The 24,336-nt window shown below is 38.6% G+C and overlaps 1 protein-coding gene across 5 annotated transcripts in view; it reads left to right on the top strand.

Annotated features, from left to right (window-relative positions):
- Positions 1-24,336, top strand: part of nek6 (NIMA-related kinase 6) — a 120,307-nt gene that overhangs the window by 54,059 nt on the left and 41,912 nt on the right. For all 5 annotated transcript variants that reach the window (XM_088614572.1, XM_088614574.1, XM_088614570.1 and 2 more), the window contains 4 exons: positions 6,723-6,863; positions 7,332-7,394; positions 20,311-20,421; positions 23,022-23,130. In XM_088614572.1, coding sequence (XP_088470698.1) covers positions 6,723-6,863; positions 7,332-7,394; positions 20,311-20,421; positions 23,022-23,130 — 424 coding nt within the window. The remainder of the gene's footprint in view (positions 1-6,722; positions 6,864-7,331; positions 7,395-20,310; positions 20,422-23,021; positions 23,131-24,336) is intronic.

Raw genomic sequence — 24,336 nt, 5'->3', positions numbered from 1 at the left:
TAGCAGGTTTGGTCTTGAAAGTCTGGCCTCCCTAGAGCATAATTAAAGCCTCTGATGTGTGAGGGGTGAATTTGCTACATCCTGAACTATGATTATGCACAGATGATACCAGGGAATGCATTTTCCTTCAGGTTATGTACAGGTTTTCATGCATCATAACACAGATCTGAGGATTACTGGTTTTGGACAGTGAACTTGGCATTCCATACCTTGTGTTAGGTATTAACTAAAATTCAGTAATTATTTACATCTGATCTCTTTCTCAGCCAGTTTATTTGTATATGTCTATTTAGGTTTAAGATGTTTTGCTTAGTTTTTTTTATAGCCAACATTTAATAAAATTAATTAATACAGTAGTACCATTTAATAACGAATACATATTATTTTAGCTTTATTTGTTTAATAACTGATGCTAATTCTTTTAGCTTTGAATAGTTCTGTATTTTGAACTCTTTGAAATACCTACTGTAATTAGCACTTTCTCAAAAGCAGAGTTTAAAGTCACTCCAGGCAGTTTAAACACGCCATTTAAAAAGTTAATATCAAACTAATAGATGAGCTGGCATTAGTTTCACTGCATCCTTTGCTTGGATAAAAACCAAAATCATCAAATAAAATTATAAAAAAACAACTGTGAATCAAAACCGCAGGAAATGGACTCCGACATGTAATGTATTGATAGGCCCCATCACAATGTCTATTGTACCACTAAGCAAAGTATTTTTAACTTCTAAAAATATTCAAATAAGAGGTTGTTATGTGTGTGTTGTGGGTGCAGCTATACTGAGTGGTATCGGTGAATGCTCTGTGTTAATTACACAAGCAATTATTACAGGATTGGCTATTCTAACGAGGGGAAGCGGCTGGCTGTCATTGCTAGAGCTGACCTGTGTCTTCTCTGCGGAGGCTGCCGTATCCCAGCTCCCTGTAAAAGCTCCATTACTTTAATCAAGCCTGATGGGCTGTGATAGAGAATGCAAATCTAGGTCATTGCATATGTAAATGTGCAGCTGGGATCTTACGCAGTGCCAAAACACATCAGCTGGGGTGTCTGAGTGTCACCAAGCATTAACTCCAACATGGCAGTCAGACATGAGTGCTAAACACACCCTATAATCTTCCGATTTTGTGCCAGGAAGAATTATCGCAATTACAAATAATGTCAATATTGCACTTTTATCAAATCTGGCCTGATGTTCCCACGCCACACAGCAGCATGTCATCATGTTAAGACGGAGTGATGTAGACACTTTTGAAGTTTACTGCACTTTTCACAGGCGGTTAGCTGTGTAATACACCAAAATGATGACCGTCTCAATACCTTAGATTGTTTTATTTCTTTTCACGGAAACACAGACAAACAAAACTTTTTCTACGGCTCTGTCTGTTCTGTCTTGATCTGCTGTGAATACAGTGGATCAAGCTTGGTTTCTGAATATGATGAATGAATATGTCTGTGAAGTCCTTCTCTGTTCTTGGCTTCTGGTTATGAAACAGTGACTTTAAGCTGAGCCATTAATCAGTTCTTTTTCTCAGCAGGTTTGCATGCATAGTTGCACGAAGCTTAACCATTTGGGCTTTTTTGCTAGAGGAGGCACAAGAGGCACTTTCTTACACAGAAGGTTGTGGGACACCTTTGAAAATGACTTTGTGTTTATGATGACACATTGTAGTTCTCCTCCAGGCACTCTGGAGAAGCAATAAAAAGGCAAAAGAGAAAGTAGAGTTAGCTCAAGAAACGTCATGTCAAAATTATACTATGCACTAGTACAATCTCATTCAGAGAACTGAGCAGGATATTGGTGACACCATTACTAAAAAGATATTGTTTCTCTGGGATCATTCTAGAGGAGCAATCGGGTACATTCCCTGGGATTAATGAATTACCATGCTTTAACAGGTTAAAAGAAATGGATATAATTTAGTCTTGAATAGAGAAAGACTGGTAGAGGGCCTGTTTTAAAGTATTCAGAGCCTTCAAACGAATTGACGTTCTCCGCCTAATAAGCATCTTTTAAAATCCACACTTGTAACATGAGTCTTAAGACAGAACTGGAACCTCTGTGGAAAAAGCTTGTAAAACTGAGAGCAGGAGACACTTTACGCAAAGGGTTGTGGGTGTCGGGAACAAGCTATACAGCCGTGCTGTTAAAGATGAAGCCCTAATGTATTTCAACAAATGGCTTGAATCCTCAGAGACTCAGGTCATTTGCTAGCTGCTAGCAACCAAACGAGCTAGATGATCAGCTCTTGTTTACAGCCTGCAATATCCTTATTCTTATGCCATGGCACATTAACACGTTTACTTGTCATTTTCTTTGCCTATACAGTTAAAATTTTATTTACAGGCAGTTATTTAGGTCATACGGAGCTGTATTGGGATGAAAACGTGCAGACACTGGCTCTTCAGGATCAGAATTGAACACCCCTGTTATACAGTATCTATATCCAATGACAACCTACCTGCTGAAAGTGTCACACATTTGCTTTTTACCATTTTTACCACATTTTTACGACATAAAACTGCCCTCTAGCAAATGGAAGGTGTCCTCTGTTCTGTTCCTAATCCTTATTTTCACCAATACTGCTTCTGTCATATCATTAATGCTTTTTGTTCAAAGCTGTTTATTGCTTAGTGATCGCTTAAAGAACATAATTACATTTTCTCTTAATTTCCTTGTGTAACAGTTTTAGGAGAACAGCACAAATGTATTTGCTTTTGTTTTCCTGTTTTCCTCAGGTGACAGAGAGCTACGTGATGTCAAATCTTTTTGCAATTAATAACAATTAATTTATGCAGTACTGTTCCTGTTATGAGATCTTGGCAGTACAATGAGGAAGATATTCCACTGGGCCTGGACTTCAGGGGTCAGTCTGGGGTTTAAACCCCGGCTGCAGCACTTCTGTCACAGCCTGGAGTCAAAGACTTCACCCAGATTGCTCTTGGAAAATATTCAGTTATATAAATGATTGAACTGAATATTTCTTGATTATTGCAACTTTCCAGAAGCAAAAATAGCAGACTGCAGCTAGCTTTTATAGTTAAACCACATTAGTATGAAAGACCATATGCAGTGTTTTGGGAATCCATCCAGTGAATATGTAGGAGGAAGTCGGGGCCAGACTGTGTTGAAGGCTAATGTAAATGATCACTTCAGCACAACAAAAGACAGACAGAAACAGAAGTTCTAGATCCTAGTTGTACGCCTCTGTCCACGCCATGCCTCTTGATGAAGAGCTGTCACCAATGCAGGGACAGCCCAATTGAGTTCTATTATACTCTTGATCACTCGCCATTGTCAAGAGATACTTTATATTAGCGCTAATTACTACAAGTGTCAGCTTACTTGAGGACGATCCTCTCTGCCAATTTCAGGCACTTTACCAGAGATGGCTTAACAAAATTAAGATGGCCTGAAGTGAAATTCACAGGGACATGACATCTCTCATTAGCACTGTGCGATGGGCAGATTGTCTCCAGCACTTACATTTGAACTGTTGTTCTTTCCGCCCGTTATAGAGTATTCACTGGGTGTCAGTGAGTACCAAGGGGATCGATCAATCTCTGTTCCCCACTTTACGGAAGGCTTTGTCCAGATTGAAACTCCTGCCCCACTTTCTAAAACAAAAAAACTGTACCCCTTAAATGCCAAGGATTGTTTCAGACTACGTGTTCTTTTAGGTAGATGATGTTTTGTTCTAAGCTGTGTAACCTTATAGTCCTGAATAATACATGTGTGCAATGATACTTATATTGTTATCAGAAAAGCTTTGCTATGAAACATTTTCTAGTTGTATGCAGTAGTTTTTTACAAGAACTGGAGAAATAATTGCATGATTTGGACATAATGTTAGGTTTTCTTCCATGGGCCTAGCTTAAATAGTGGGGGATTAAGGGAAGTTTACAGACACTTATGTCCACTAATAAAAATGTCTTTTTTTTATAGCTCCATCCTGATGTACAGTAGAAATTCGGCTCAGTTCAATTCAGTGATTCTGCAGTGGCTGCTCAATTCCTTGAACCTAGGCTCTCAAAATCAGTCGGAAAAGAGAGGCCGTGAATCTGATCAGACGTAATACTTCAGATATTTAATTAGTAATCGCCTTATTATTCCCATCAGTCTGCAGAAATTGAATGCGTACATGTATGTGACCTTGTATTCTCTCTGCGATGAATCAGTGTTCAGTAAACTTTGATATGATATAATGAAGAAAGCTGCAGCTTTTATTAAGATGAATAAAACTGGAAAACAGTGTGAGGAGTGCCAGCACTTGTGTCTGGGACTGTTTAGCAAAAACGTAATGTCTGGTAAACCTGGAGGACTCCTGATGTTCAGGATCCTGTCAGGATTATGAATGGGAGGGTAAGAAATGAATGTATAACCTGCACATGGGCTTGTGGAGCAGGTAGTGCTGTGTGGCTGTGCTGTGGGTCGCCTGGGGGCTCACTGCTGCCAAGAGACTGCCATCTGCTGGTAGCCTGTGTGTACTGCAGCTAATAGGAAGGACAACCTTGCCACATGGCTGGGTGGTCAGAGGCTGTGTCACTTTCTTGCCTGTAGAGGGCCATCCGGAGCTCCTGTCCCCAGGTTGGGTTGTCTGCCCCCCCTCCAGCATTACAAATTAATCAAAATAATTAACATTACTGGCCTTGACTAATGTGCAGTCAGGAGGGTGGTGAGAGTTTCCAGACCTGTGTTGGCATTTAGAGGAACATAAAGGCTTTAAACCACCTGTACCAGCTTAATAATAATGGAACAGTCAATTCCCTTCCGTACCTGCTTGTTGCACAGTGTGTAACAGTTTATCTGGGGTGTTATGTTGAGCTATTGAAATGAAGAAGGAAACATACGTAAAGAGCCAGGGTATTTATACTGACTTGTCAAGGTCCAGTCCAGACGATCCAAGGAGGTGATAAAAAAACGACAACAGCGCGTCTAGATTTTTTAAACGTTGGGTTCAATGCAAAGAAGTGTTAAAATCTATATTTTAAGTGAACCATGAGGGAGGATATGACAGAATGAGTGGATAAGATAAGAAAGAAAAGGTAGATAGTAGCCATTGCGTATGTGAAAATAAACCGTGGTACACTTTATTACAAAATACCGTGTTTACTTTGCAAAAACTCAATGATGTTTACTAGTAGTACAATACCGTGGTGTATCATTAATTAGCATAGGAGTTTGATGGTAAACACAAAATAATTCTGTTCTATTTGCTGCTGACATTATTTCATACAGAGATCATCATGAGTCCACATAGGTCAGGGCCACAGCAGAAGGACATGCTAAAGGTCAGCTTGCTTGTAGCCACTAGACGTGAAGCCCCTGGGTGACTTGTTTTTTGACTCTGGTAAATTGTGAGGTAGCTTTTACTGCAGACTCACAGCCTAAATGAAATTAAGCTGCCAGTTGACCAAAGAGATTTCCATGGGAACAGCTAATTTGCCAGGTGTTTGCCACAAAAAGTAGGCCATTTTCATCTGGTTTTCCTCTATCCCTCATTGATAAATGTGCAGAAATGATTTTGCATGACAAAAAAAAACATGCAAACCATGTTTGAGTGTACATTTTTGGATGTTTAGGTTGTATTTGCATTCATCCCACATCACAACATTGATTACATTTATGGCTTAAGCAAAGATCCCTGTTTCTTGGGAGTTTCCAATGGTAAAGAACTTAGAACAGGGATATGTTTCTGTTTTCTGACTCTTATAAGTAGCATTTTCTTTTGATTCTTCTTTCAAAATGACCATGTGGAACACGTTGGATAAATTGATTTTCAAGGATGATCAAGATGAGTGTGTTAGACTTTTTTGTACTCCTGAAGTACACTGTACCAGCCTTTGAACTTTGATTCTTTCTCAGGGAAAATGCATGTGAGCAGGTAAAAATGATCAAAACTGTCATTATGTGACCTTTCTTTTGATACGGACTTATGTTCAAAAGAACGGCCACAAAATCATGTCAGAACTCAGCTGAAGAGTGTAATGCACACAAAGGTCAAAATCAATCATGTAGGTTATTAATCCTTTTCAAGCTATCCTCACTGAAATACAGTACCAGCTAAGTAGCAGACATCTAAATATACTGTATAGTGCTTATATGAGACTTCAGCATTGCTACATCGTACTCTATAATGTTATTTTGCGAGTGATTTGCTTTTAGTCAAACAGCAAAAGAAAAAAGTATGCAGTATTGTATATTGATTTGGCAGTCGGCATGTTGCTTGCATAGACATTTGTATTGAAACGTGAGAGCTTGCTATTCAGCCTTAAAGGGCACATCCATGTTGAAGCATGAATCCCACATTGCAATAAATGGAAGAGTCTTATTAAGAAATTCCTTTCAGGTGTGGTTGCTGAAACAAAGCAACAAGCAAACAAAAACCCCACTGTGAGCATGGTCTTAATAATAAACAGTTGAACTGAATTACATACAGGTAGGTGGGTTTACAGGATGGCGACTGTGTTTTTTATACATACAGTACTGTAATTATCATTCATTTGGTTAGCAGATGCCTTTATCCAGGGCAACTTCTAATTAAGTGTTTCGAAAATAACACCGATTAATGCCAAATATGAGCGAAGAGAAAGTCATGGCATGAAAATGAGCAAAAACTTAACACATATTTTAAAAAAAGCCAAGTTAAATTATTTTTCTCCTGTTACGACAGCTGTATTCATGCAAGAAGGATTAATTTAGCCTTTCGTCTCTCCGCAGAGAAACATGTCTTCCTACCAGTTCTGCTGCACCCTGGCCAATTTCCGAATCGAGAAGAAAATCGGCCGAGGTCAGTTCAGTGAGGTGTACAGGGCAACACATCTTTTGGATGGAAGACAGGTTGCTCTGAAGAAAGTCCAGGTATGAAGTCTTAATTCTTTAACGCACCTTTTAGATGTTTAATGGGTTTTCATAGGAGGAGGATTGGAAGCATTTTTCTCTCTTTAAAAATGAAAGAAGTGGGATTCCTGTATTTATAAATGTGATTCTAATAAAAACAAAATACTTCTTCTTCCTTCTAAAACACCAAAGACAAACTGTAAGTGCCCACAAGTTCTCAAGGCTACTAGGATCCCTATTCATTCCTTGAAGTGTGCTTTGCTTCCATATTTAAAAATGGAGGTAAATTGATTAAAAGAAATATTATTGTCCAGCATGTAAACTGTAAGTGTAGCAATGAAATACATTAATATACTAAATGATATTTAATGGGGAATTAAATTAGTAGTAAACCAAGTTAAGAAAATATTTTAGACATTTCAACATGCGTTGATGTCGGTGTTTTCTGTAATAGATATGATCTAATAGAAAATGTTCATTTCTTTACAGATTTTCGAAATGATGGATGCAAAAGCAAGACAAGACTGCATTAAGGAAATTGACCTTCTTAAGGTGAGACAGTGCTCTGCTGTTTAGTCTTTTGTCTAAAATAAAAAAAAAACAATTGATTATTTCAATTCATAATGGATAACACATTGAAGGGGAATAAAACTGGACAAATACATTTGGGGTTTACTGTTCTTTCTTAAGAGCACAAGAGTGTCCGCACATCTGACTCAAGTTATCTTGTAACTTCACAAAACAATGGCTGCTCACATTTTAAGTGTGAAATAGTTTATATGAAATGATTTGTACATCAAGAACACTGGCAGATCCCTGCACAGTTTGTGACCACTTAGGGGTGTCAGGAGCAGACAAAATATTAAAAAATATTAAATGGATAAACTGACACTTTAAAGAGCAAGTAGTTGTGTCAAAAGGCACAACAACAGATGTTTAAGCCACATGCCACTAACATCCATTTAATCCAAGCTAAACTCTAATGCTCAGGCAGTCATTCTCCTCCTGATCATTTAGTCAAGTATAGTTTAGCATATGGACTTCTGTTGAGACTCTCATCAGTGGCCCAAATGGACATAAATCAAATTTATGGTTTCAATTGACAAATATATACCCATCTGCCTCCTTCTTCTGGACTGATGCCTTTTACCTCTTGGTTGAAATAGATTTTTCCAGTTATCAAGGGCTTTGCATAATTCTTTGGTTTTATCTTTGATTCTAGACTTGGGCATCATCTGTGGGCTTTCCTCCTGATATCCACAAATTTACTTGCTAGCTAGTTTATTTGTTGTCGTTAAATTGTCTTTGTGTGTGTGTGTAAACTCTGGAATGGACTCGTGTATCATGCAGGATATATTTCCACTTTCTTTCCTGTGTTTCTAACATAGTGTCTTGTAACAGATTGATTCGTTATCAGCCTCGCTTTGATACTGCATGTACTGTATGCAGTTTTCTGTATTCATGACATAATTTTATATATATATAACTTATTTTTAAAAAATCATATTCACCATTTTTTTTCTATTTATCCCAATTGTTAGTCTCATAGTGGCGAAATGTTACAGAACTGTCTGTATGTTCACTCTAGATTTTTGATAATACATATCTGGAGAAATGCATATACAGTGTATGAAGACATCTAGTTACACTGTAATATTTCAAAAAGCAATATAGTAGAGCACTGCCGAACTGCTTGAAGTTCCTCAGTGACCTCACCAAACAATCTTCTCAATAAGGCACTGTTGCATATTCATAAAATGCAGCAATATATTGACACATTGAAATCAAACTTCATATTTTAGCACAAAACTGAAAACCAGTTAACATTAACAAGTGACAGGAGTATACAGTATATACGACACTGCAAAAACTGTAGGAATTCCAGCATGCCACTGAAATGCAGCTGCAAGAACAGGAAATGTCGACTCTCTAGTTTTCTTGAAGTCAGAGAGCCCATTGTTTGTAAAATGGGGTTGTTTTTCCTTTGATTTTTTTAAAGTCATATATTGTGCAGATTCTTCTTATGTTTTCCTTGGCAAGCATTGCTGCTTTCTTCTACGCTTGGCGCCATGATATTCAACTTCAATTCATTAATTTTGTCCCTCGCTACTTTTCTTTCTCGCTGCATCTCTATGCGTTTTTAAGTTTTAAAGAATGTTTGGAAGAAAGTAGTCTCCAGCTGGCTGAGAATAGATATGGGCCTTGACTCTTTCTATGCTGGCATTGTCTGTGCAAACACCCCTTCATTTACCCCATGGCTACTGTAAATGCATCAGTCCTTTGTCTACTGACACAGGGAGGCTACAGCTCATCCACTCTCAAGCCAAGCAAGGTCAAATGAAATATATCTGTATGTGTTCTTTACATCTTAAATGCATTACTTGGAATTTGTCGGTGAGTCACCGGAGCTTCGGGATTCAGTTTTAAACATGAACATATCTTCCTCTTCATCAAAATACGCTTGCTAATTGCCAAATAAAATACAATCAATTGTCCACGTTTGTATGATTGGAGTGGAATTGTGTGGTGCTCTGTGGGTTTTTGTATTTCTAGTCAAAACATTCTCTATTCTAGGACCTGTTAATAAAGGAAAAACGAAACACAAGGCATCACACCGTAATTTAGCCTCCAGTGTGACATTAACTTAAACAGCAGTCTCCGTTTCTGAAAGGTTTTTCTTTAACCTCTTCATTCACACTGCTGCTAAATACTTGCACACTTGGTCATATCCAGTATTCGGTGAGAGTCTGAACGACAACATCAGAGCCAACGAAGTATGGTACAAAAAGCAGTTAAGTGCCTGTCAAAGCAGTTGTAGAACCATTTAAAAATGTCTTTTAATTTGCATCACCATTGGAAAGACATTTTCATTGTAAGGGGGATTTGTATGTCATTTGCAAAGCTGCAGGAAAAGGCATCCTTCTAACAAGCATTTTTTTTTCTAATGACAACGTACGGGTCAGCATATTTGATAATGTACTGCAGGTGTAGTTTTTCTCTCAGCAGACTGGGCGAAACTGATGTTGCTTGTAGACACAGTAGCAAGGAGTATGAGGCAAACTCTGAACTTTCTGTCAGTGTCAGAGCTGGGAACGTACTGCTTTTCACTGCTGGAATTTAATAACTTGTCAAATCAATACATCTGCAGCTTGTCTCACATTAAGTGATAGGTCCCATGCCAGTTGTACTTTACAGCTACATAAATTAAGCAGATGACATTTTTACAATTTGCAGTCACATTAGTGGAAAAATCATTCATTTCTCACGTTACAAATTTTACATTGAATGTGGCAGTCATAAAAACAGGATTTATATCACAGCCATATGTGCAGAGGATCTGCTTTGTGTTTAATGGGTAGTTTAAGAGGCAGTGTGGTCACTGTGGTTGGGTCTGAGGAGACAGCCGGGAGTTTCTGGTTTTGCCTTCTGACACTGTAACATGATGATGGTGGATAGTATGAGATGCGCTTTGATAACCAGCTGTGCTTTTTTTAAACATAAACCTGTGACTGAGGTGTAAGCAGGACGAAGTTCATATGTGTGCATACAGCAGTCACCAGTGCATTTAAGTGTTATAATAAGAAAAATCACCAACATTGTCAAAGTCATCCTGACATTTAGCAGGCTGGTAGCTCAGAAGAAATGTCATTCTGCTGTCTTTCTCATTAATTTTTAATCGGCTCAGTATGCTGCAGCTCACCTTGCTGGACACAGGCAAGGTGAAGAAAACATGCACTCATCTTCCGAGCTGCAGTGTGAGCCCCTCCTTCTCTTTCTACATTAAAAGCCAACAAAACCTGTAGCAGAGCTGAGGTGTCAGATGAAATACTTAGCAAAGCTCTGTCTGATTACACTATAGGCTCGGGGGTATCAAGCCAGTCACAACAGTTGCTGTTGTGTGATGCCCCTGTCTGACCTTCAACCCATCCATGCCCTTACTGTGCTCAGTTATTTGTCCATCATTTTTTAGGAGATCATGTACAGTATGTCAAAAACCACATTGCTTCCACAGCGAGTTTATCACATGTCCTCTTCATTAAGTTTGTCAGCTCCTTAGAGGATTTTAACCCTCAAATCAAATGTCCGTATGTGACACACTGTATCTCTCGGTGCAGGAATGTTTTAGGTTGCTTTTCTTTTAACCCTTTCCAGATCGATAGCATCCTTAAAAAATCTTACATTTATCTTATTCTTAAGTTAACAACCTTTAATACTCAAATATTTCTTTCTGCATCCAAATCTGTCATTTATTGAAGAAACGCTTTGATGTGTTATACAATTCTGAGAAACCTCACTGGAAATCAGGTTTTATTTGGGTTTTGTGCCACATTCAGAGGTGCAATGTTATTCTTAATGAATCCTGTACGCTTATGGATACTGCTTTAATTGCTTCATGTTTTTTTAGTTCACTGATGCCCTTCATTTAAAAAAGCTATTGAACAGGAATGTTACATCTGTGAAGTACGAATAGTTGTCTCCACAAATTTGCACACAAGAACAATGACGTACAGGATCTCATAAAAATGAGGTGATGATTGACTCAAATAAAAAAGTCTTATACATCATACTTGAGCTAGTTATGCTCATGCCAAGCTACAGTTCTTACAATTCTTTGTTGTGCTTTCTGGCTCTGCACTTTTCAGCTACCAGAATACCCTTCCACAGTTATAGCCAATATAAAGCTGTACAGACATTGGAGGTAGCAGTCAGCAATCATATCACTCAGATTAGAAGCAGAATTGGACTCACCTTTATTCACCTTTAGACACATTTCATGTACAAGGAGTTTACTGTGGTGTTACTGTGGTTACTTGGTGCTGCAAAAACTTTCTACACATACCATTGAGGTACACAACAAGACAATAGACATCATTAAGACAGTGCACATATACTAGGAATTCTGGTTAAGCAAAAAGTCAGCCCTAGGAAAGCAGCTGTTCAAATACAGGCTGATTCTGGTTTTAATATACTGTACCTGTAGTGTCTTCCTGAGGGACGTTTACGAAACAGGTTGTAACCTGGGTGGGAGGGGTCATCAGTGATCTTTCCCGCCTTCATCTTTTCTCTAGAATTGAACTCCTCAATGATCGCCAAGTTATAGTGGCTATCAGAATGCTCTCAATAATGACTCTGTAAAACTGTATCAGAATTGGTTGAGAGACACCAAAAGTTTTCCAGGTGACACAAAACGTACACTCTCTGCTGTGCTTTCTTTGTGATATTGGCTATATTCGTGTCTAATTTTGGGCTATTACAAACCTTAAAGGACTCCTCCACACTCAAAGCCAGATAGTGGAATTACCAGGGGGAGAGTTTCTGGGGAATGTTTCCAGAAATCAGCCACCATTTCCACTGTTGTAAGTGTTTTATGCTCCAGGTGGTTGTTAGGACACCATGATACCAACCTGTGAGGAGACCTACAGGGGCGATCTCGTCCGCCGTTTGACAGATAGGGGTGCAGTCGTTGGTGTACAAGGAATAGAGCAATGGGGAAAGCGCACGTCCTTGAGGTGCATTTCAGGACCCCTGTATCTTCACAGGGTAAACTGCTCGATAGCGGATTCTTTTGATTAAAATGTAGTTTTGAATTTGAATCAATTGAAATTAATTGGACGTGTATTTGAGTATATGTATTCTTCAAGAACCCGTTTGGGCAGCACACTAATTTCATCTTTTTCCTTTCTGAAGCAATATTACACGGAGACTCTTGATAGCAGGCGTAGATGCTGTAGTCACATAATGGGTTTTCAGATGAACTTTCAGAAGCATTTGACCATGTCAGAAAATCATTCAAATTCTACGATTTTTCTGTAAAGGGGAGAACAGGACGTACTGCATGAAGGTCAGTTGAAAGGCATCAAACAGGCGTGTGTTCAGTAAGATCTACTTTGTGAAAAGTCCCTCATCTATAATGCCAACAACGAGAAGCAGTGCTTTTCCATATTTTCTAAGGTAAATGATCCATTTAACGGTATAATATTATATTTCAGCCACGCAGCTGCATGCCTTTGAGTTTTTGTCATGTCTAGTCAAGGTGTTTTTTTCTGTGCCGCCAGTCTGAAGCACATGAGGTTTCTGTTGTCATAAAGAGAGAGAAAAGGCCATTTCACTAGTGACCTTCCAGCTTGTCAGCTGTTTTCTGCGATTCCAGTAGAGGCTGGCATTTTCGGCTCAGGACGCCGATGGAATAAGTGTGATCATCCATGTGAGAAAGCTCTTATGAAGTCGGTAACATCATAATTGCACATTATACACACAGACAAAAAACAGCTAGTACAAGTCATTTCTGTCCAAAGCTCCGTTTTGAGTGGAATAAAAATGTGTAACTGTTGTCACGAATGGAAAAATAGACTGCGTCAAGCCTACACCTGTGCTTCCACACAGCATGTATAGAGAAGTACTGTTGGCTTTGCAGTTTTGTATTACTTGTGCTTTAGCTTTACAAATGTTTAAAGAATGATTTATAGCTCCGAAATATGGAGGTTTTGGAGTGTTTCATATTTACTTTTGTAACTGACATATTTACAGTATTTTTCACACATTGCAGCTGTCTTTGTTCCCTGTATTTAATTTAATCTGGATATATTTAATATTCAATATTTAATTTGAAAATTACAGATGTTTTTATGACCATAACTGAGATACAGGGGCTTGCAGAAGTATCCTCTATTTTGTATTTAACCTGTTAGCTTTATCTACAAATAAACTTGCATTTGTTGGGAGACTGTGTTCTACAACCAGAAATATTGAAATCACATGGTACAGTATATGCTGTATGCCTTTAATCTCCAGAGCATTCATTCTGACTGCTGTATGAGCAAGTCTTGTTAAATTATTATTCTGTATTATTGCTTTTGTAGTCAGTATGTTTCTACTAAATGTAAATGTGTTTGTAAAACACTGGGAAAACCCCATTTCTATTTAGGAAGCTGTGGTTCCATTGTTCTGAAGTTTCATTATATTAAATTTCAGTATCATTGGAAGAATTGTCATAATTAACAATAATTGTCAGATTTGTCATTGCTCTTGTTGTGGTGTTTTCATTTTCATTACTGTTAGTATAGCTTAAGCTACAGTATACTAATTTCTAATAAATATAACAAAACCAAATCAAGGAAGATAGAGGAGAAAATTGATTGAAAAGGATTTGTAGAACCAATGAGGTCCCTACTACTGTACTTATTCTAAAAGTGATTGCACAAGTGTGATTGATTAGCCACCTCCTAGTTCTAGAAAAAACATGACAGACATTTGTTTTTATTTGATTCACTGAAGTATTTGATATAGGTGTTTAAAGCAATCTTTATAATGTTTAATAACTCCAAGTTAACAATTTGTTGTTAACCCTGCTGCGCAGTGTGGGATTACTGTGTAATTGTCATAGTGAACTGACCTTTGGCACTCCTTCCCAAAGATCTTGTGTCAGGCCACAGACTTATATCCACCATGTTAACATTGCAGTGTGTTGCTACAGTACCTTGGATAAGACAAAGCTAGATACCACAAAGTACTGTCTCAACTATCTTTTTCTAGTATTATGTTGTGAAAAATAAAAAAATATGTATCCAAAGTCTATTCTCAGATATGTACTGTAGATATTGCCTATTTGCTGCTTTAATTATGTTGTTGCCACTCCCATATTATTTTGTCGCTATGCCTGACAGTAATATACGTCATGAAAGAAAATTATATAGAAAAATATCCAAAATATTTTGTGATGTATTTTCTATCAGGACTCGTGGATTTTGCTCTGGAGCCAAAATCTTTAAAAAAGCATTTGCTAAGTTTAATAGTTATAAAAGAGAGTGAGTTACTGTAATATCTAAAATGAAAGGCAAGAGTGATTATAAGGCAGTGCCTAAAGGTCAAGTATTTAAGGTAGTTGTTTTCAAAGTAAGAGATCTGCAGAGAATTTTCTTACTGTCACACTTAAGGGAAGTGTTCCCCCATACATCAAACTATTCACTCTAAATGAATAAAGTAAACAAGACTATTGTTAGAGATATTGAATTTACTACTGGAGCACAACTTTTCAGTTTTGACCTGTAGGGTAGTTTTAAAGGGCTTGCCAGGTTTTTCTGGAAATGCAGCATGGCAAGTAAGATGCATATTAGACTGGAAGCTGTAACCACTATCAGTGCGTCTTTCCAAAGGGGTCTTTGTTTCCAAAGAAGAGACTGAAAGGAAACGTTATACCTCGGTTCATTAAATGCCTGTGTATTTGAGAAATAATACACCTCCCTCATATGCCTACTGCGGTTCAAACCCACATCTTAAATACTGTAACTGAAGCTGAGAACATGTAGATGGTTTCCTGGAATTTTGCGCAAGACTTGATTTAATGAGGGGCCTTGGCTACACACAATGTATTTTTGTGGCTATCTCGATGATTCATGTCAAGGCAGAAGGGCTCTTGGCTAGGACGCACCCCCCTCGTTGAAATTTCTGAAGGGAATATTGAGGCAGTGCCCTCTGTAACCGGAGATCTTCCTGGCGTTGGCAGCAGCACTTTCTGCTGGAGGAGTGTGTTGCGGCTCATCCTTTGAAACTATGAGAGACTGCTTTGAGAACAGTGGGGAGAACATGGGCGTAGAGAAGAGGTGACGTGCGAGCTTTGCCAGCATTTTGTCAGCCGCCTCTTCTGAGGACACACACTGCCTTTGTGCCGAAGTGTTTCCTGTGTTTCCGTGTCCATCAGCTGACTTCTGCTTGTTTCGGTAGATGTCCTTTTGCCTCCACTGTGCCCTGTAAGGCATTATTTATTTGCAGTGACAAATCTATACTGTATACTGGCACAGGGATGAACAGCTCTTTCTTGGTTACATTACTGAGGACAACAGAGCTTTGAGTTCCTGGAAAGCCACTCATTAAAAAAAAATGCATTACTCTGTTAATGTTGTCATCATCATTATCTTGGATAATATAGTTTCAAGTGTATAGCACTTCCCCGGTTAACATCCAACGGAAAATGCATTTCAGTAAGATTTTGTGTACCTAAATAGGAATAGGATTCAAGCCATCGGATTGCAGTCAGATTGTAATGGTGCAGGTAATGCCATCGAGAGGGTAAGTTACAGAAAAGTCAGATTTTGGCTTTGTAAATCAATAACATTGACTTAACCATTTCTATTTGTAAAAAAAAAAAAAAGGACTTATTGGATATCGCATTTAGAATAATCAGATGAATTGTTGCCTTCTCTTAAACAAAATCCTTAAAACAGCAAGTGGGAGTTCTCCAAAACGAGTTATTTAGCAGCACCCAGGGTGCCGAACAGGGATGTTTTAGACTGTATGGTATGACCTGGAGCACCACGCATCTCCCGGCTCAGAACAGGTCACTGGTTGTGCGATCAGAGTTCCCCGTCTCTGGCCCTCTTCCACAGAGCTCCTGTGGCAGACATTGCTGTAACACCTCAGCCTGCCTCACATTATGGCACCTCATGGTCCGTCTTACCTCCTTACATTGAAGTACTCTCGCTTCCAGAGTACCCGCCGTCCCTCGGATAACTGAAGAGAAGGATGTAGCAGTTGTCTGCGGTGTAGTGGAATGGAACTGTGGCCTGTGAATTTAGGGGCACTGTGCTGCAGGCCCTTTACTAGAGTTATGTTAAGTATTTCTTTTTATCAAGCAACACATAACAGCAGTTCAGAAAGAGTCTCCCTGACGTGACATACCGTACTGCAATGAGCGGATAAATGTGTGATTTGTAGTCAGAACTGTACGCGGGAGGAAGAAATCCTGTTTAATTGCTATTATTCTCTTTAAGAAGCTTGAAAGGATTCTGTCTTTGTGCATTTTGGAGCCTCCTGTGTTATGTTGACACATAATAGAGCATTTTTGGGGGGAAGTGAGCACATTTGCTGAGGGGTAACACAGCTTTCAGTTGTTTCCCACTGTATTTGCATCTTTGTTATGACATCTAAGTCAAGTTTTTAAAAAAAATCACGTTTTCTCCCCTCCAGCTAGGCAGCTCAGTTTTGCTTAATTATAAGGAGTTAATCAGACTTGTCTGAATTGTAATAAATGATGTGACCCTTGTTGTTAATAGGGAGAAGGTAATATTAGCCTTCTGGTTATTCCCCTTTGAGTCATCAAGATTATAATATGTTGATTAGTACAATCTAAACATTAAATGTTGGTGTATGACCTTTACCACCTTGCATAATATCTTCAGCATCAGCTGAAACAATACCCACCCTGACTGAAATGTTATTTTTTTAAATAAGTACATAAACAAGTCTGAATATTAGTGTTAGAATTTTCTTTCCAGAACAGCTGTTAAAAGTTGAAGATCTTTACAATTGAATTCCTGATCTTTATTTGTCTTTTTTTTTTCTTTTTCTAAAGCACTTTTCGTCGTATTGACGGTGTTTCGACAGAAGAAAGCCAGTGTAATATTTTGTGGGTTCTCTTCATGCTCGCGTTCGGCTCGGGGCTGGGCAGATCACGGGGTGGTGTTACAGTATCAGGCGTGTGATTCCCCCTCGCGCAGTCTGGCAGTGGGATCAAAAGACCAGCCAGGGCCTGCTGCCAAGTCGAAAGGATGTGTCAGATCCACAGAATGGAAACAGAGCAGGGGATCTGAAGCTTTTGTTGTTGAGCATTTGGGGGACCAGTGTTCCATCCCAGGAGGAAATGCACAGCTGAAGAAGTCTGTTCAAAAATTAATAGAAGGGGTGTTTTTTATTTTAAAAAATAGAGCGCGTGCTGGTAACTCAAAAACGTCTTGCTTTTTCTTCAGATGGCACCTCAAATCAAACTGGTTTGAAATGAACTGCCCTGCTCATTAGATGGGTGCTCACGTAAAGGGATTTCAAGGCAAAGCATGAATTGTAGGAACTGCAGTATTTTGGTTTTTTTTTTTCTCTTTTGTAAGTCATTGACAGTTATACAGTATTACCCCTTTCATGTGCACCAATTCGGAACACATAAGCTACTTATAATTCAGCCCATCATCGACCCTTCACGAGGGAGAGGAAGGAATGTGAGCTGTCTTCTGAAACATGCATGGTAAAGCTGCTGTATGTCTTTTCGCTCTGTGAGCAACGACACGGCTCTTGTTCCCAGGGGAAGGATAGACACCGTTCTCTCTGATAGCAAGACCACCACCTTGCTGGCCGACAACAAGCTTGAGTCTTGATAGTAAGAGCTCTGTAGTGCTAAGTGGTAGATTAATGGGAGGTTTGTGTCCTTCTTTCTCCATTATTTGAATTAAAAGCAAATGTCTTGCTGAGAGGATGAATTAAGTGCCTTATGAAGTTATATGAAGGCTTCAAGTGTTACGAGATGTGTATCTTTTTATTGCAATGTAATAATGCTGTGCTCTTTCCTCAACAGTACAGGATATATTGCTTATTTTTAGGTTTCTCACAATTTATAACAGGTGTGCTTTCCAACATAGCGTACATTCTTTGCATTGTGTTGTAGTGACGTCTGCAGTTTCTGTATTGAGAAACTATGCATAGAACACAGTCCTGTGTAAAATAAGGTGCAGTGCTGGTCGCTATTATTAACTGTCAAAAAGGAGATGATAAAGCACAGAAACACTGTCCTTACACTTCACCCTACCTATGAACCAGTTTCCCGTATTGTAGGAAGACCCCTCCTCCTATACTGGGGACAGTGGCTTCTAGGTGAGAGGCTTAAATCAGCTTTTGTAAGAGGTGCACCAGCCCTCTGTGGGTCAGTCTGTTCACATACTGTACACTCTTCTCATTCTGTGGGTGATGCATGTATCTTCGGTGTGCCCAGTGCACCAGAGCTCCTGTGGTAAAAGCACACCAGCGAGAGGTGTGCTCACCTACACCTACACTGGTATTGACACAGGAGAAAGAGGAGCACAGGAATTATTTGAACAAGCATGAGATTGAGAACTGGATACTGCATAAGTGTTGCAGGTCTTCTGGGCTCCATATATGTTGCAGTCTACCACAAAAAGAAGTCAGACAGGAAGTATAGAAACCATATAAAACAAATGAACTGAAACAAGTCGGGAAACCCTCACTTCTGTTGCTCACGTGCATTTTTGGGGGGGTTTTAAATTTCAGCGTACGAACAAAAACACCAAACAAACACCCACCGGCGATCACCGAATGCGTTTCCCCCCGTTTTTTGGCTAATAAATGTAGCTCGTTTAATAGCAGTGGATTTGGGAAGTGATAAAAAAAAAGATGATGAATTGCTCATTCTGAACAGGAAACCACTGGCCATGCTGCTCCCTACGGGACTGAGAATCAGACACTTCACACGGGCCCTGTGACCCGCAACTGAGATACCTGCTAACGCCAAGCAGGCCAGGCAAAGATCCTCTGACCTTGCTGCTGTTCTCCAGGGTTTTCTTAGCCAAGGAATGTGCTGATAAAGCACTGCATTCGCAAGGAAAGAGTTCAGGAAGAAATGTTTCTTCGGACTTTCTAAGGAAACAGAATCTTTTGTCAGTGGAGTTTAAAACGAAAAAGAGCAAGGGCGTTGTGATATAATTGTTCCTCACTGATCTGTGTTTCAAAGACCACGGGTATCACTGTAGTAACGTTAGGAAGATTGCTAGACATGTTCACAAGCTGATGAAGTGTATGTAATCAATATACTGTACTTAATTAATGTAGCTGTAGTCTATACTGTACCATCTCTCATTTTTATGTGACGGAGGACACATGAGTTTGGAGTCTCGCCCTCACTGGCTAAAGAGGAAAAAATGTCTGAAAGCAGGTTTCTCAAAGTACAATCCAGCAATCAGCTTCTCAAGTCAGGAGAGAGCCTTCTAGGTTCTGATAATAATATTGAAGAAAATCAAATCAGACATCTTTCAACCATTTTGAGCTTAGGTGATTCCTAGACCGTTGTCCATTATGTCTTGAAATATTGTTTTGTGAAAAGACAAGAAAGAAGTTAGCTTAAGTATTTATGCTAACTACCATCTTGTTAAGTGTTTTGTGAAACTGGCTCCAAGTGTGCTCCAGGAAAGATCTTGCCTTTTTTTCTGGAAACCCACACAGCCTTAGAGCCTTTGGCAAGAGTGTGTTTCTGAACGTTTGTTGCTTTGTAAAAAATAACAGAGCTCTGAAATCAAATTTTATGATGATGGTTGAATTTGAATATTGGAATGTTGTTATATTTATTTTTGTATGCCGTCTTGTTCTTTGCCATTAATCTATTTTATCAAAGAGATGGTATTATTAAAATGATTATTCTAAGAGTTTTATTTTCCACAGTTTAAACTCAGTAAGGTACTGTGTTGTTGACCTTCTCTTGATTTGGAGTTTCTTAAAACTTAGAATAGGCACAACTGTTTTTTGTCACGTACTGTAGAAGACTTGAGTGTTCTCAAATACTAGACGTTCAACGTAAAATGAATCTTAAGGAAGTGAAAGGGTGACAGTGATTAAATTATCTCCTTAAAATGCAGTCTTAAATTACATGTGCACTGAAGAGTTGCATTTAAAGGCATCTTTCTTTTTTCTCTTGCAGCAGTTGAATCACCCCAATATTATTAAGTATTTGGATTCCTTTATCGAAGACAATGAACTGAACATTGTTTTAGAATTAGCTGATGCGGGAGATCTCTCTCAGATGATTAAGGTGAGAATAATCATATAATCATTCTTCGTCCTTATTTCAAAACAGATTGCAGATGTAGTACAAGTAAATGACATGCTTATTTTTTCAGATTCAGGCTGCTTGAAAATACAATTTGTTTTGTAGATTAGGCTTTTTCTCTCATACAAATGACTTTCAAGCATTTATGTTATTTTCTAATAACCTATAGCAATAGCTCCCTTTCAAATGCAAAGTGTTCCTTTATCGAATGGTCTGACGTTTCTTTTAAACTGCTGGGATTATCATTCTTCAGATACACTACTGATTTTACCTTCACTCCATTTTAATTTGAAATGGATCTGAAAGGATGATCATAAAAAATAAGTAAGATAATTGTTTCTCTTTTCATGGATGCACTGTGTATTATGATTTGAAGGATTATTGATATACTTTCTCACATTTTAAATGTGTTTAAAATCGTTTACCCATGTAACACATTAATCCCTGAACATTTAAAGATCATCTGTGAAATATTTCTTTTACGTGGCAGTATTCCATTGTTTTAATTTTATTTGTGCTACCAGGAATGTAAGCATGCAATAGTCATAGTCATTATGCAAGGTTTTGCTTACCATATTCCTGTCTTTTGCATTATTTATCAGGTGTTATGAAGCTGATTCACCAGAATATTATATCCCTCCAGAGAATTACTCTTTCCAGAGGAAATATGTCAGCAAAGTCAATTGGGATTAAAAAAACCTAAGTCCCTCTGGCCAGAGATGATTTTATTGCAATGCTGTATGTAGTAGAAACAGAATTCTGACTGACTACAAAACTGCCCACTTCCCTTTCTGCTTGTCTGTCTTTCTCTCCATTTATCAGTCTGTTGGTCTGCTCGTGCTTCTCAACTTTTGATTAGCATGGCTATTTACGTTAATACAGTTGTAGAGAAATGTATTGACATCCATCTTTTAAAAGCAGTGTTTTTCACTAATTGGATGACTGCTGCTTCAGTTGAACTGCACTTATTTCATGGCACATTTTAAAAGTGAATCGAAGAGTTTACTAGTGAGTAGAGGCGATAACGATTTCAAACAGGGGTCTACAGGAACAGCTAAGAAAATGTTCAGTGGTGTGGAATTAAGTCGCTCTGTGGTGCAGAAGTTCACTCACTGATCACTAGGGACAAATGGCCTGAGTCATTCATCCTGTACGCCCTCCTTTAAACTTTTCCTGCTCCTCTCTCACTGGCCACAGTGATGGAAAACAGAGACTGAGAGAAGATCTGCCTCCTTCTAGTAACAATGTAGAATGATTCAGGTCAAGATCTAACAAATGCTTGAATGGTTTCCTTATGGCAGAAGGGACTCTGACAACTAAATTTGGGAAGCCTTCTGTGTGTATCGTGGACCAGCTGTATAGTACGAAATAAAGATGAAAAACTTTAGATATGAAAACCTGGAGTTTTTTCCTAGGGTAAACAGGATATTCAGTTAATTCAGCTCTATTCAATAGTACCCTGAGAGTGAATTGTGCACATCAAGATTGGCTCAGCCTGGGATTAAATCCTGGATTGAGGTGTATTTTCCATGAAATCTTGGATTGCGTTCCAATTTTTGTGTAGCTGGAGTGAGTCTGTTGTGGGGAACGAAATGGCTTTTTTGTGTTCTTTGTATATAAATGATGAATATTATATATAGTGTTTATTTAATCATTTTAAAACCATTGGTGCTCCAGTTGTGGATAATATGTTTGGGTACGTTTCGGCCGCAGAAGACTATAGAGTATTGATAGCTCTGTTTGAGCATCCCTGCCTCAAAACATAAAGTTTCAACCTTTCATATATTTATTAACTGCTCATGACAATTTAAAATACAAGTGATATTATTTAATGAGAATATAATATCACCAAAGTCGGTAAAAGGATACAATTAATAAAAAAAAGTTATTATGCTGTTCAATTGCCTTCAAAAAAGATCTAAGTAAATTAGTTTGGGGTGAAGGAGGTTTTCAGTTCCAAGGTGATATACTACAAATCTCTCCACCATATGCACATTCTTGATTTATTCCTTTACTTTTTAATGGGTAAAATTCTTTAAGTCATGAAATTTGAATGTCAGCGATATTTAAATCACGGCGTATAATCTCTCAGTGAAACTTCCATTTCCTCTTAAAGGAAATAAAAATTCAAAGCCCTTCTTTTGTCAAAGCAAAAACTTTCATTTCAGTGCATTTTTAAGCATGAATTCCAGACATCACATAATTATAGCTGTTGATTTGCAGATCTTTGTCAAAAAATATCCTTTAGTTTGCTGATGGCAAAATGTTAAAAGAAAGAATATCTAAACATTTGTTGTTTTGAGGCATTAAATATGTCTCACCAGTTAATTAACAAGATTAGTGTTAATTATGTGCGGTGTCCATTCGGGAGTGTCAAACCTCATTAGGCAGCATCTTATAATGGCTCTTCATTGCCAGTGCAAACAGTGGAGTGGAGAGGGTTAAAATGTTAATGAAAAGATAAATAATTCTTTTGATGTTTGGCAGTGTGTCGGCAGTTGCTGTGTTGACTGACATGGGTTGGGAGATGGCAGATTGCTCATTGCTTATTCGCTCATCTTTTATTTATTCTTGTTCCACAGTATTTTAAAAAGAAGAGGCGACTCATCCCTGAAAGGACAGTATGGAAATATTTTGTGCAGCTATGCAGTGCGGTGGAGCACATGCATTCTCGCAGAGTGATGCACAGAGGTAATCGCTCTCATCTCCGATACAAAACCTATGTTGTTGGTTTTTTTTTTACGTGCACAAATCACTGGACTGGGATGCACTGTTGTTTTCTTCCCCATTTGGAGATAAAGATGAAATAATGATGTGCACGTTTGTTTGTTTTTGTTCCATGGCCCGCGCTATGTCCATTAAAATTCTTGACAAGGAGGAACAAAAGGGTCTAGTGTGGTTCGTATTCCACGACAGGATTATTTTCTAATTTCAGGCGTCAACGTGGCTAGAAATAAAAAAAACATCAAGAGAATAGGAGAAAGGAAGAAAGAGGAGGGAGGTCAGAGCAAAACTAAACCCCCCCCCCCAAAAAAAGGAAATGAGGTATATGTGTCCAAGCTACAGTCCAAGCTGAGAGAGTTGTTGGAACTGAACAGTGTAATTTAGCTGTACAATTCTCTATGTGAATAATTGAATAATAATTGAATCCACCCATGTAAGAGTTAAAGGGCCCCCCACCCAGTGTCTCTAATACAGTTTTGACTACAGTAAGCCACAGACCCAAGCGAAGACCTTCGAAGGGAACAGTAACCACAACCAGAGAGCTGGCGTTGTGCAGGAGCAGTCCAGAGCTCATTGGTATGAGTTAGGTTTTGGTATTGATCTAAGACAAGTTAGATCTGATTAGCGTACCTGTTACATGAACCCTGAAGCACATTATCACAGGTAATGGCAAAGCATATGTACGTGGGTGTCAGGAACACTCCAAGCACATCTGCCACAGTGAGGATCAGAAGCAGTCCCCATGTGGAACTGTCTGCATGGTGTTCCAGCGATCCCCGAACATGATGAAAACGGATTGCCAGATGTGCTAGATTTTTTAAAGAAATAATAATTCCTCAAATTGCATCCCCGCTTAGGATTACTAACACTGAAATAGCAACATGTTGATATGGCATTTTTTTTGTCACTGACCTACACAGCCTATAATGTGAAAATGGAAACAAAAAAAGTTTAGTGTAATCTAAAGGAAAACCTTGGTGAGCCTTGGGGCTTCTAATGTCCTAGTGAGATCAGTATGAAATGGAGTCTGTCCGTGCTCAGTTCCATTGGTCAACATGATTTCAGAAGAAATTCACCTGCCTGTTGTCCTGTTCCGTATAAACTAAATAAAAAGAGTTGATGCAAAACCTAAATGACCTTCTAAGTACGTCCAGCTCACCATCACAGTTTTGA

Source organism: Lepisosteus platostomus, chromosome 21 (assembly GCF_059453375.1).
Source record: "Lepisosteus platostomus isolate fLepPlt1 chromosome 21, fLepPlt1.hap1, whole genome shotgun sequence".
Classification (NCBI taxonomy): domain Eukaryota; kingdom Metazoa; phylum Chordata; class Actinopteri; order Semionotiformes; family Lepisosteidae; genus Lepisosteus; species Lepisosteus platostomus.
Note: the sequence above shows the minus strand (reverse complement) of the source record. Positions and strands in the feature narration are given on the sequence as shown.